At 40.6% G+C, this 14,525-nt stretch overlaps 2 protein-coding genes across 2 annotated transcripts in view; both read left to right on the top strand.

Moving 5' to 3' along the window:
- Positions 1-14,525, top strand: part of LOC127623963 (sushi, von Willebrand factor type A, EGF and pentraxin domain-containing protein 1-like) — a 47,769-nt gene that overhangs the window by 14,288 nt on the left and 18,956 nt on the right. The window contains exon 11 of the mRNA XM_052098535.1: positions 8,517-8,687. Coding sequence (XP_051954495.1) covers positions 8,517-8,687 — 171 coding nt within the window. The remainder of the gene's footprint in view (positions 1-8,516; positions 8,688-14,525) is intronic.
- Positions 9,299-10,108, top strand: LOC127623711 (beta-2-glycoprotein 1-like). Its single transcript, XM_052098168.1, has 2 exons — positions 9,299-9,429; positions 9,861-10,108. The coding sequence occupies exons 1-2, from the start codon at positions 9,312-9,314 to the stop codon at positions 10,073-10,075; spliced, it is 333 nt and encodes a 110-aa protein (XP_051954128.1). The 5' UTR covers positions 9,299-9,311; the 3' UTR covers positions 10,076-10,108.

Below are 14,525 nucleotides of genomic sequence, written 5' to 3' on the forward strand. Positions count from 1 at the left end.
ATGGGATTTGAGGAGTTTAACCATTTAGAAATGGTCAAAGCCAATATTTCTAACTAAATGGGAATGCACACTGTCTCCATTTAAGAGGAAATGGGGAAATTTCAGAATTCTTCAGCATTAATTTTGGTCCACTAGTTCTATCGCTCCATAGGAGTAGGCCCAGGGGAATGACTGGTTTCATGGCTCGATTGTGCTGCATGTGGATCAAATTCAATGGAAACAGGTCCCAAGGATTCCAGATCCCATTCATGACTTTCAGTGGTGTAGTCTCAAATTTAGCCCTAGTCCATTGTCCACACATCTATGTCCAAAGATACAAATCTGTAGTTCAGCAGATTTAAGGTGGATATCTGTTGCCCATCATTTAGTTCTTTGCTACTGTCACTAAAATGTGTTTGATCTTTACTCTAGAAAACTGTATGGTTATGCCTGTAATGGTGGGTTCCAGGGAACAAGACTCAAACAGTTGCTGATGCTATGGCAATGTCCACCTAGGAATGATGATCTCTGAAGCACTTTAAAATCACTGCAATTATTGGCAGATGGGTCCAACAGGTGTCGAATAGGACTCAGGGCTCACACATTTTTAATTATTGACTAGGGATGTGCGGAAAGACTAATTTCACTGATGTTTAAATGTACATTTTGGTGTCAACTAGTCTAAAAAGAAACCCTCAAAAGACATTGTATATCTGACCCGTTTAAAATACTTAATCTGTTCCAAAAGCCACTAAATTCAGCTGTAAAGGTGCTTTTATCTGGGACGTGCGTGGCATGCATTATGATCATTGTACATACAAGAATAGGACGTTAAACGCATTCATTGTGAATACAGGCATATTTATTGAAAACGGGTAAATGATTAGGCAGTGCAGGACCAATAGAGCAACCCTGATAGCCGGTTCTGAATGGAATTCACCAAGTAAAAGTTACTGAACATATTAAAACAGTCAGAACATTGTTGAAAATAATTAACCAGTCGGCCAAATCTATGAGAGAGAAAAAAAAATTGCTGAAAAGTTGCACGTAGGGTACAACAGAGCTAAAGGTGCCCTGGGGTAAAGGGCTCCTTTTGATTTGATAATCTCCAAAAACACTAAATAGCATAAACTGACACAGGACTTTCCTAAACAACTGTTTGTCACTATACACTGCAAAATGTTCCCGTTCCATGAGGTCTTTGTGCGCAATGTCTAAAGTTGGATTTTGAGGTCATTTAATAATCTTTAAGAAAGATGCCAAGGGTCCCTGCTCATCAGCATGAATGTGCCTTAGGCATGCTGCATTGAGGCAAAAGGACTGCAGATGTGGCCAGGGCAATAAATTGCAATGTCCGTACGGTGAGATGCCTAAGACAGCGCTACAGGGAAACAGGAAGGACAGCTGATCATCCTCGCAGAGGCAGACCACGTGTAACAACACCTGCACTGGATCGGTACATCTGAATATCACACCTGCGGGACAGGTACAGGATGGCAACAAGAACTGCCTGAGTTACACCAGGAACGCACAATCCCTCCATCAGTGTTCAGACTGTCTGAAATACGCTGAGAGAGGCTGGACTGAGAGCTTGTAGACCTGTTGTAAGGCAGGTCCTTACCAGACATCACCGGCACCAACGACACCTGTGGGCACAAACCCACCTTCACTGGACCAGACAGGACTGGCAAAAAAGTGCTCTTCACTGACGAGTCGTGGTTTTGTCTCACCAGGGGTGATGGTCGTACTTGCGTTTATCGTGGAAGGAATGAGCATTACAGAGGCCTGTACTCTGGAGCGGGATCGATTTGGAGGTGGAGGTTCGGTCATGGTCTGGGGCGGTGTGTCACAGCATCATCGGACTGAGCTTATTGTCATTGCAGGCAATCTCAACGCTGTGCGTTTAGGCTCATCCTGATATGACCCTCCAGCCAGCAGCCATACTGCTCGTTCTGTGCGTGATTTCCTGCAAGACAGGAATATCAGTGTTCTGCCATGGCCAGCAAAGAGCCCGGATCTCAATTCAACTATAACTACAGATCTCAACAATACATTTTCCTCCCTGCCCAATAGGTGGCGATATGTATTAAAACGTGAATAAAACAAAACGAGTTTTAAAGTGAAAGATTTATTGTAAAAAAAAAAAAAATCTTTGCCCTTTGCCTTATATTTATATATTAGAAATGTTTCTCACACACACCTATCATATCGCTTCTGTTGACATGAATTTAAACACTGGAGTCATATGGGTTACTTTTTTGCTGCCTTTATGTGCAATTTGGAGTTTAGGGTTCTTACTTAGGTCAAATGACTTATAATACTTTGGCATCAACTCGCCATGTTTAAATGTAAAATAGCAGCATGTCGTGAGAAGACCAATTTGATGTAAATGTTCATATCTTGTATCATGTTATTTTTTTATGGAAAATGCAAACATAAAAACAATAAACAATATTTTGAAGGGAAAAACTGAAAAGAAATATTTGCATCCAAATTGCGCTGGAAAATAGCAAAACGAGGTATTTCCCCCCTGACCATAGAAGGATTAAGTACAATTCTCTGTTCTTTTTACACCTCAGAATAAAACAGATATTGTTAAAATTTAAAAGGTGTCAAAAATTAGGGTTAGTCTTCTCAAAAATATAATATATATATATATATATATATATATATATATATATATATATATATATATTTAAAAAATACTCTAATTCCTTGTAATCAGCTGTTAAAAATGTCCAAAATATACGCTCAGTTTCTCTGTTCCCGCCACTTTTGAGCGCAAGCAATGAGGCAGAGAATTTACGGCGCATGCGCACAGTGTTTGATTGCGATTGGAGGATTGTTAGATTGGATGCAGGTGTTCTGGGATAGTAGCCTATTTTAATTAAGGCAAGGTTTGTTTGGATCAGACAGAAGCATTCAGTTGACACGAAGAGCTGCAGATCGTCAAGAAAATGGCACTGATTTGGGGAACTGTAATGATATTAGTATTTGCACACTTTGTGGGTAAGTAGTTGTTATCTTAGGACAATTTGGTATACGAGAAGTGCAAAATACTACAAATCATGCTTAACTCTTGTCATTATGGCCATATAGCAGTAATTTGATGGCACATGCTGTGGAAGGCAAATAAAATTGGGAGTGTTTTCATATACAATCCAAGTTAGATAATTTGGTTCCTAAAATTATTTTAGTTTGTGAAATTTGTTAGTTGGGATCAAATAGTTTTTGATTGTATGGCCCTATTAAAGGTGCACTCCGTTTTCATTCATATTGTCTTGGGCCTGGATGCACATAGATACAAGTCCATCACATTTTATTATTATTTGCTCATGTGGTCCTAACATGGCTGCCCCCATGAGGATTAGGCCTAATGTTTAGTCAACACAACGGAGATATGCAGATGATATTTAAAAGACCATTTATTTAGTCTAACACCATCTTCAATACAATACTGTAATCAAACAATATATTTAAAAACGACATTATAGCCTTAAGTGCAGGATCTGAAAGTTGGTCGTTTTGTCGCTAATGGTTACACACACACACACACACCGTTGGCGGTGCGCTCGAAGTCATCTGTCAGTTGTGCAGTTACCCAAAATCTCGTTACTTAGCATGTAACGTTAGTTACACTCCATCAGGTTAACGTTAGTTACGTCCTTAAAGAGGCTTGCAAAAAATATGTCCCTAAATAACGTAAATCGTACGTGTGAGAAGAACACATGATAAACAACAATAATTGAGCAGATACATGATCTCTGTTTGGTCATGGGAGGTTTCACAGAGTTTGAAAATGGGTAGATAGCTTACCTTTCCCTGTGTTTACGCTCCAGGTGTCTGGTGAACGTTGAGGTGGTCCCGTCTGTCTCTGTCAATCAGACTGCAGAATCTACATTTCGCCGAATGCTTCTCTTTATTTGACGATGTGCAGAAGAACTCATTGTGTTCTACGAAAGCAAATTTTATGACCAAGGAATTCGCTGACATGCTACTGACTGACTGTGCTCTTTACGCTCTACGTTACACTCTCACTTGGGTATAATGTTATATGGATGGATGAGCGCCAACGGCTGTGTCACAAAGAAAATACATGTGATTGGTTGCATTTGAAGGGCGCAAAATAATAATACTGTTGCATTATCGAACGTTGTGTCGTCGTGGATATTGTATTGCTAAATCCCCCGACCACTATGTCGGTCTGAGACAGCGAGACCTAGACAAGACTGAGACCAAAGACCGTCAAGGCTGTGACAAGACCGAGACCACGTAAAAGTGATCTCGAGACATACATCACTACCTCTCTGTACAATAAAATCGCTCCTATAAGGTTACTAATGTGACCCATGTCTTCATCTCATGTGCGTGCTCATGAGAATTACAGTGTGTGTTTTGGGGGGACAAATGTACACCTTTTTCAATTTTGTGGTGCTGTGCTTTGAAATTCTATGTCTGTTTGTCCACCTCAGATTGTGTTGAAGCAGAGGATTCTCAGCAAATGCAGCTGGATGACGGTCGTTCTAAATCGGTGTTCAACAAAGGGCAGGATGTGGATTTTAAATGCGATCCAGGTTACACGCTAGCAAAAGGAAGTAAAATATGCCATAGTAAGACATCTACCCGTCTGTCAAACATCTATCAATATGCAGTTCTTTCATATTTGTGTTTTCTATTCTTCCAGAGATTATGTGCAAGCCAATGAGTGCCATATTACTGTAATTTAGTGTTTGCTAAATATATTTGTACTGCGAGTTCTTGCAGACCTTTTGTATTGACTTTGCTGATTTTACTTTAATTGGAGACCAAATTTAGTCGCAAGCTTTTTTTTTTTTTTTCAGTTAGATTGCCCATCCCCAATTTGAGGTGCATAAAATTTGTTTTCCATCAACGGCTCATTGGCATTCATGTGAACGGTTTGTTAAAATGGTGCTCACTACATGTGAGCTTTGACAGCTAGTGAAACCATTTAAAAACCTGCACGTGATTCTCTGAACTCCTTTTCTGGTTCCTCAGTGGTGAAATGTCCAGCAATTTCCGTTGCCAATGGTCAAGTTTCCACGCAAGCGGTTGTGTTTAACACCGTTGTTCAGATCACCTGCGCTCCTGGATTTAAGCTGAATGGAGGGCAGAAACTCCGCTGTGGAGCAGATGGTTCCTGGATTCCAAATGTTCCCACCTGTAAGCCAGGTAGGTGATCTTCAGGTGTGCCAGAGATTGAGGTGCTGAAGGTACATGTGCAGTGGAAGGGGGGAAACTATCCTTTTCTGTTGGGTGATCTCAGTTTAGTATAATTTGTATAGTACTTTTTCCAGTTTGTTCCAGAGTAGTGTTTCAAGATTAGGAATAAATTGCTGCTTTACAAACGCCCCATAGAGCAAACCAAATGCAACAGTGTAAAGGGAAGTCTCCAGATATTCTGTAGATGAGTGAAACCTTGGTGAATGGTGTAACTTGAACTGAAATCTTGTCTAGTTTATCCACCTACTGCTCTTTCTGGTTCTACAGTGAAATGTCCGTCCATTGTCATCACCAACGGACGGGTTTCCCACAAACGGTCGTGTTTAATGCAGTTGTTCAGATCACTTGTGCTCCTGGATTCAAGCTGAATGGAGCACAGCAAGTCCGCTGTGGAGCAGATGGTTTCTGGACGCCAAACATTCCCACCTGTGAGCCCGGTAGGTGATCTTAAGGTGCAAGACTGATTTCACACATTTATATTGGCACCCATGTTAACCGGTTACAGATCTTCCTGCATCAACCTAATTGAGACGTGACTGACATCTAATTGATGCCTACACTGCCTACCCAAAGTTTGGAATAATGTACACATTATGCTCTATGGAAGGCAATCGGTACTTCTAAAGTGGCATTCATCTGATCACAATGTATAGTCCGGACATTAATGTGAAATTTATTACAATTTGAGAATTTCTGAACTTGAACCACAGTTCTCAAAATCCTCCATGTGCCGCAATGACTGCTTTGCTGATCCTTTGCGATCTAGCTCAGTTTGTCTGGATACTCGGGGTGACCTTTCACCCCAAGCTTCCTATAGCACTTGCCGTAGGTGTGTTTGTCTTGTCAGGCACTGGTCTAGTTGATCCCACAAACGCTCAATTGGTTTGAGATCCAGAACACCTGTCCAATGTCTTTGCCCACTCTAAACCATTTTTGTTTCTGTTTTAAAAGCGTCCGTCTTTGCAATTCTTCCCAGAAGCCCTGCACCCCTGAGTTCGCTTTACTGTTGTACATGAAATTGGGTTTGAGCGGCTAGAATTCAATGAAGCTGTCCGCTGGGGACACGTGAGGCGTCCATTTCTCAAACTAGAGACACTGATGTACTTATCATCTTAGTTGGACATCTGGCCTTCCACATGTCTTTCTGTCCTTGTTGGAAACCGTTGTCCTAAAGCCTTTGAAGACTGTAGTGAACACCTTTTGTATGAAATCTTCAGTTTTGGCAATTTCAAGCATTGTATGGAGTTTCTAGACAAAGCGGTTTCTTTCTTTTTGCCATTTATTGACCTTCAGATATCCCAGTCTATTGCATACTGTGGCAACTAAATAACAAAGATTAAATGAGCTTAATTTAACAAACCAAATAGCTTTCAACTGTGTTTGATATAATGGCAAGGGGTTTATTTTATTTATTTTTTTAGCAATTTAGCATGATTACTTGACGATAAGTTGTTTGATGGTTACTGGACATGGGGCATGTCTAGATTTGATCAAACCACTTCAGATAGTGATGGTGCTGTTTTTCTAAATGCAGTAGTGTCCTGACTATACTTCGTGATCCATTGAATGCCACTTTGGTGAAATAAAGTACCAATTTCCTCAAAACCGCTAATTCTGTACTTTCCCAACTTTTGGCTGCCGGTGTATTGGCTGTAAGGCCTACTGATTTCTTTCATGCTCTTACTGACTACTGCGCAGAGTCTGTGCTTGCTGCTTATTGGATGCTTCTGTTTCCTCAGTGAAATGTCCAGTCGTAGTGGTCGCCAATGGTGTGGTTGCCCCACAAGCGGTTTCATTTAAAGCTGTTGTCCAGATCTTCTGCGATCGTGGGTTTGTACTGAACGGAGCACAATTAATCCGTTGTGGAGCTGATGGTTCCTGGACGCAAACATTCCCACCTGTGAGCCAGGTAGGTGTTCTACAGGTGTGCTAGAGATTTGAGGCATATGACCTGTTTTGCACCAGCAAAAGTGTTAATTGGCACGTCTTTTGGTGCCAATATTAACTGGTCACGGTCTTTACACTGTGTCTGTATGCAGCACAGCTCTTTGCAGTTGATGTGCAGCTGCATGTAAGCTTTGGATGCTGTGCTTGGGACTGGGTGAACCTATCATTGAAATTGAAGATTGTTTTGATATTTGGCATATGTTCTACCTGTAGACCGCAGTGTACAGTAATTACAAATACCTGCATTACTGTAACTGCAATTCTTGGGAAATGGTACTTGTAGTTTAACTTTTACTGGAGTACATTTTAAGTGCTGTATCTGTACTTTTACTGCGCTATTATCCCACTGTCTGTGTTTGCTACCCTGTCCTGATTGTATTTTTATCTAGCAACATGACTGACTAGGGAGAGTCGTGACTTCCCCTCAAATCGCATGTAAATAAAACTTGAATTGCAGCTGTAGATTCACCACTTTATTTTAACATGTGGAGGATGTCTTGAACACCTTAAAAGCCTTTTCGCAGTGGAAAAAGTCCAATTGCTTGACTCATGTGAGTTTAACTTGCTCAAGCCAGATATCAGCATTAATCCTGCCTCTAATTTGAAGAAACATATCGAGGTAAATTTCATTATTTTGTTTGCTAGGTTGTCTATAACTTGGCCTGTAAATTAGCTTTCTATTACTGAGATTAATGCAATGTTATCAATAGGGCTGGGTGATGAAACCTTTGTTTATCTGAAAAAGATGTCCGATTTTGATAAATGAGTAATTTTCTATACTAGTCCTATATTGTACATCTAGAACAGGGGTGTTCATTTCATTGATCACATTTACCAAGATGACCGTTGGTTGATCTAGATAAAATAATGGACTTTTGTGACGTCTGTCGCTGTGCGCGGTTTGACAGGCTCTAATGTTTGAGCGCTACTGCTGTTCCGGCTGTGACCGTCTTGGTCAAAAGTGAATGTATCTTGTTGGCCTTCAAGTGTACATGAATTGAGCACTGTGTAGTTGGCTGTTATATAAAGGCTATTAATCAAACAAGGAAACGAGAGAACCACTCATGACTTTAGATGAATAACTTGATTGGCTTTAAAAGTGTTACTGTAATATAATACTGACCCCTGATGTGGAGTTAATTTGTATAATAAATTACCAGGAAAGAGCTGATAAAATTGCTTTTTGTTTTTTCGAATGCCTGCTAGAAAAGTGTCATCTTTGGAATGTTCTGCAATAAACATTGCTCTACAGTCACAAACTTCAGAAAACTGTGCATCATGCATTCGAATGATGTGTAGATGAGGAATCGAGACTCTTTTTCCACATGCTGCTTTCTCTTGTTCCCCAGTAACTTGTCCAGACATTTACGTCGCCAATGGTCAGGTTGCCCCACAAGGGGTCGTGTTTGACACCGTTGTTCAGATCACCTGCTCTCCTGGATTCAGTCTGAACGGAGCACAGCAACTCCGCTGTGGAGCAGATGGTTCCTGGACTCCAAATGTTCCCACCTGTGAGCCAGGTAGGGGGTTTCTTTTTATTTCTGTTTCTACTGCCAGATGCGGAATCTAGACTCCCTGTATAAATTTTTACACATGCTGCTTTCTCTTGTTCCTCAGTAACTTGTCCAGACATTTACGTCGCCAATGGTGAGGTTGTCCCACAAGCTGTCGTGTTTGACACCGTTGTTCAGATCACCTGCTCTCCTGGTTTCAATCTGAACGGAGCACAGCAACTCCTTTGTGGAGCAGATGGTTCCTGGACTCCAAATGTTCCCACCTGTGAGCCAGGTAGGCGATCTAGGGGTGCTCTATTTGGTGTAAGGCCTGTTTCTCTCTCTCTCTCTTTCTGACCCAAGGTTAACCGATTAGTTCACTGTTGTGCAGGGATTTTCCTGTGTCTGTTTTGGTGGTTGCTCCCCTACATGGTCACACACATGCACAATGTCTGTTGCCTTTCATATTTTGTGACCCGTAAACGGCACTTGTAAAGGCAATTATGGGAGTTATTATTGAACTTTTTAAACACCTGGAGTCTTTTGAATTATTATTTTTTTTTTTATCCCCCTACACATGGTGCTCTCTGTTCCTCAGTAACATGTCCAGACATTTACGTCGCCAATGGTCAGGTTGCCCCACAAGCGGTCATGTTTAACACCGTTGTTCAGATCACCTGCTCTCCTGGATTCAGTCTGAATGGAGCGCAGCAACTCCGCTGTGGAGCAGATGGTTCCTGGACGCCAAATGTTCCCACCTGTGAGCCAGGTAGGGGTTTTCTTTTTATTCCTGTGTTTCTACTGCCATTGTGAGCAAAGTTTTGTAATGGTTCTCCGTAACCCACTCTGGTAAACATTTGTTCAGTCCACACGAGCAGCTCTTCACTGAAGTGCAAATTCAGACTGTAATTAAACATCCTTTTGCAACTCACAAAATTTGGCTGTAAGAGACTCAATCTAATGCACGAATTGTGTAATTTGTTACTGAATTTTAAAGTAATTGCTGAAGTTCAGTCTTCCTCTTGGCATAAAATGGCACTTTTGGTTGTCGGCCAATGTAATAAGGTTCCTGTTTGTGCATGTGAGCTTCATTGAAAAGTGACGATTATGATTCACCCCTACATATGTGTTTTTGGTTAACCTACATGAGCACCCAATGTGACTTTCCTGAATGTAGTGTTCTGTTTCTCTGGTTTTCAGTATTTCAGAGTCCAGAATCCATGACCTGTTCAGCACCCGTGGTTGAAAATGGAGTGATAAAAGGTGGAGCCAAGCCATCGTACGAACCCAACGATACTGTTAGCATCATCTGCAAAGCTGGCTGTCGTATGATTGGTGCATCAGTGGCCAAATGTGGACCAGATGGCCAATGGCAGGGCTTGCCCCGTTGCCGCTTCACAGCAAAATTTCCTTGATGGCTATGACCAATCCTTGATGTATTAAATGCATAAACGTGACCAAACTTGACACGACTCATTCTTGACTTGTCTGTTTATGATCAGAATTTGGAAGCAAATCCAACATCAGATCAACTAAGAATGTTTTGAGTTTGCTGAAGCCTTCTGAAGGATTAATATCCAAGTATATTTAGTTCGCTTTTAGATCAAGAAAGTGGAAGATCATTAGTTATACGGGCAGCACAGTTTCCTTGATCTTTGGGATACTCCATGTTAAATGTCGTTATTTAACCCTCCACAAGCGCAGGATTCAGATCGCCGGTTCAGTAGAGCTTCGTTCCATCTGAAGATTAGCGTGGAGACCTGCTAGTGATAAGGATGGGCTTTGAGGAGTTTAACCATTTAGAAATGGTCAAAGCCAATATTTCTAACTAAATGGGAATGCACACAGTCTCCATGTAAGAGGAAATGGGGAAATTTCAGAATTCTTCAGCATTAATTTTGGTCCACTAGTTCTATCGCTCCATAGGAGTAGGCCCAGGGGAATGACTGGTTTCATGGCTCGATTGTGCTGCATGTGGATCAAATTCAATGGAAACAGGTCCCAAGGATTCCAGATCCCATTCATGACTTGCAGTGATGTAGTCTCAAATTTAGCCCTAGTCCATTGTCCACACATCTATGTCCAAAGATACAAATCTGTAGTTCAGCAGATTTAAGGTGGATATCTGTTGCCCATCATTTAGTTCTTTGCTACTGTCACTAAAATGTGTTTGATCTTTACTCTAGAAAACTGTATGGTTATGCCTGTAATGGTGGGTTCCAGGGAACAAGACTCAAACAGTTGCTGATGCTATGGCAATGTCCACCTAGGAATGATCTCTGAAGCACTTTAAAATCACTGCAATTATTGGCAGATGGGTCCAACAGGTGTCGAATAGGACTCAGGGCTCACACATTTTTAATTATTGACTAGGGATGTGCGGAAAGACTAATTTCACTGACGTTTAAATGTACATTTTGGTGTCGACTTTTCTAAAAAGAAACCCTCAAAAGACATTGTATATCTGACCCGTTTAAAATACTTAATCTGTTCCAAAAGCCACTAAATTCAGCTGTAAAGGTGCTTTTATCTGGGACGTGCTTGGCATGCATTATGATCATTGTACATACAAGAATAGGACGTTAAACGCATTCATTGTGAATACAGGCATATTTATTGAAAACGGGTAAATGATTAGGCAGTGCAGGACCAATAGAGCAACCCTGATAGCCGGTTCTGAATGGAATTCACCAAGTAAAAGTTACTGAACATATTAAAACAGTCAGAACATTGTTGAAAATAATTAACCAGTCGGCCAAATCTATGAGAGAGAAAAAAAAATTGCTGAAAAGTTGCACGTAGGGTACAACAGAGCTAAAGGTGCCCTGGGGTAAAGGGCTGCTTTTGATTTGATAATCTCCAAAAACACTAAATAGCATAAACTGACACAGGACTTTCCTAAACAACTGTTTGTCACTATACACTGCAAAATGTTCCCGTTCCATGAGGTCTTTGTGCGCAATGTCTGAAGTTGGATTTTGAGGTCATTTAATAATTTTTCGAATGTTGCAAATTTATGAAGCTAATGAAAATCCTGGAAATAATCACATTTATTTAAAATGACAAAATACTTCAAAATTTACGCCAACTTACCATCCAAAACAACCTTCTGTGGTTTCTTTTCACACAAATTATGTTGCTACATATATAAAAGAATGTATCTTTATATATTTTGTGACCATAAAAAAAGCTTATTTCCCTTAAGATGTTCTTTTTAAAATCAAACTAAATTAATTCAATTTAAAGATTTTCCTGTGAGAGACGGGGGAGTGACTTCACTGTTACTTACAGCTGATCGGTTCAGTATCAGTTATCAGTATCAAGTTGTTTTATTTCTGTTGTTTTGTAACCGTGGCCTGTCAAACACTATTGTGGCTGTTTCTTTTGAGCCAATCAGATGTAAGTGGAGACTCTAACCTGCTACACCTGGAGTCCTGCTTATTTAAAGAGGTGCTGGCTGCACTTCATGCCTGCTGCTGCCCCAGGAAACCTACTCCAGTGTTTAGTGTTTGTTTGATGTTTTCTTATTTGAAGATGATGGTGAGGGTTGTCTTGTTTAGTTTAAATAGATTACAGAAGACGGAGTAGGTTTTGACTGCTTTTTATGTTGGTCCCAAACTTGGGTCGTAACTGGCAAATGGAGTGATAAAAAATGGAGTGAAGCCGTTGAACAAACGCAAAGATACTGTGATCATCATCTGCAGCAAGGGCTTTGATATCACTGGCTCACCACAAGTGTCATGTGGACTAGATGGCCAATGGCATGGCTTGCCCCATTGTTGATGTACCTGTAATGATGTGGTCTCTGTTCATTGATGTATATTGTGCTATGAAATGAAGACGCTTGAATAGAAAAAGTATGTTTCTGGTATTTGTCTTGTTGTCTTTCAGGGATTGCTCAGTAAAAACAGAAATGTTATTTTGTCTTTTATACATATAAACTCAGCAAAAAAACAAAACGTCCCTTTTTCAGGACACTGTATTTTAAAGATCATTTTGTAAAATGCCAAATATCTTTATTGCAAATGGTTTAAACAATGTTTTACATGCTTGTTCAATAAACCATAAACAATTAATGAACATACACTTGTGGAATGGTCGTTAAGACACTAACAGCTTACAGACGGTTGGCAATTAAGGTCACAGTTAATAAACTTAGGACAATAAAGAGACTTTTCTACTGACTCTGAAAAACACCAAAAGAAAGATGCCAAGGGTCCCTGCTCATCAGCATGAATGTGCCTTAAGCATGCTGCATTGAGGCATAAGGACTGCAGATGTGGCCAGGGCAATAAATTGCAATGTCCGTACGGTGAGATGCCTAAGACAGTGCTACAGGGAAACAGGAAGGACAGCTGATCATCCTCGCAGAGGCAGACCACGTGTAACAACACCTGCACTGGATCGGTACATCTGAATATCACACCTGCGGGACAGGTACAGGATGGCAACAAGAACTGCCTGAGTTACACCAGGAACGCACAATCCCTCCATCAGTGTTCAGACTGTCTGAAATACGCTGAGAGAGGCTGGACTGAGAGCTTGTAGACCTGTTGTAAGGCAGGTCCTTACCAGACATCACCGGCACCAACGAAACCTGTGGGCACAAACCCACCTTCACTGGACCAGACAGGACTGGCAAAAAGTGCTCTTCACTGACGAGTCGTGGTTTTGTCTCACCAGGGGTGATGGTCGTACTTGCGTTTATCGTGGAAGGAATGAGCATTACAGAGGCCTGTACTCTGGAGCGGGATCGATTTGGAGGTGGAGGTTCGGTCATGGTCTGGGGCGGTGTGTCACAGCATCATCGGACTGAGCTTATTGTCATTGCAGGCAATCTCAACGCTGTGCGTTTAGGCTCATCCTGATATGACCCTCCAGCCAGCAGCCATACTGCTCGTTCTGTGCGTGATTTCCTGCAAGACAGGAATATCAGTGTTCTGCCATGGCCAGCAAAGAGCCCGGATCTCAATTCAACTATAACTACAGATCTCAACAATACATTTTCCTCCCTGCCCAAAAGGTGGCGATATGTATTAAAACGTGAATAAAACAAAACGAGTTTTAAAGTGAAAGATTTATAGTAAAAAAAAAAAATCTTTGCCTAATATTTATATATTAGAAATGTTTCTCACACACACCTATCATATCGCTTCTGTTGACATGAATTTAAACACTGGAGTCATATGGGTTACTTTTTTTGCTGCCTTTATGTGCAATTTGGAGCTTGAAAGTTTAGGGTTCTTACTTAGGTCAAATGACCTATAATACTTTGGCATCAACTCACCATGTTTAAATGTAAAATAGCAGCATGTCGTGAGAAGACCAATTTGATGTAAATGTTCATATCTTGTATCATGTTATTTTTTTATGGAAAATGCAAACATAAAAACAATAAACAATATTTTGAAGGGAAAAACTGAAAAGAAATATTTGCATCCAAATTGCGCTGGAAAATAGCAAAACGAGGTATTTCCCCCCTGACCATAGAAGGATTAAGTACAATTCTCTGTTCTTTTTACACCTCAGAATAAAACAGATATTGTTAAAATTTAAAAGGTGTCAAAAATTAGGGTTAGTCTTCTCAAAAATATCATATATATATATATATATATTTTTAAAAAAAATACTCTAATTCCTTGTAATCAGCTGTTAAAAATGTCCAAAATATTCGCTCAGTTTCTCTGTTCCCACCACTTTTGAGCGCAAGCAATGAGGCAGAGAATTTACGGCGCATGCGCACAGTGTTTGATTGCGATTGGAGGATTTTTAGATTGGATGCAGGTGTTCTGGGATAGCAGCCTATTTTAATTAAGGCAAGGTTTGTTTGGATCAGACAGAAGCATTCAGTTGACACGAAGAGCT

This window comes from Xyrauchen texanus, chromosome 30, assembly GCF_025860055.1.
Source record: "Xyrauchen texanus isolate HMW12.3.18 chromosome 30, RBS_HiC_50CHRs, whole genome shotgun sequence".
Lineage (NCBI taxonomy): Eukaryota > Metazoa > Chordata > Actinopteri > Cypriniformes > Catostomidae > Xyrauchen > Xyrauchen texanus.

Coding starts and splice junctions, on each gene's coding strand:
- LOC127623711 (XM_052098168.1), top strand. CDS start 9,312: ATGTTTAACACCGTTGTTCAGATCACCTGCTCTCCTGGATTCAGTCTG. Junction 9,430..9,860: donor TGTTCCCACCTGTGAGCCAG/GTAGGGGTTTTC, acceptor TCTGGTTTTCAG/TATTTCAGAGTCCAGAATCC.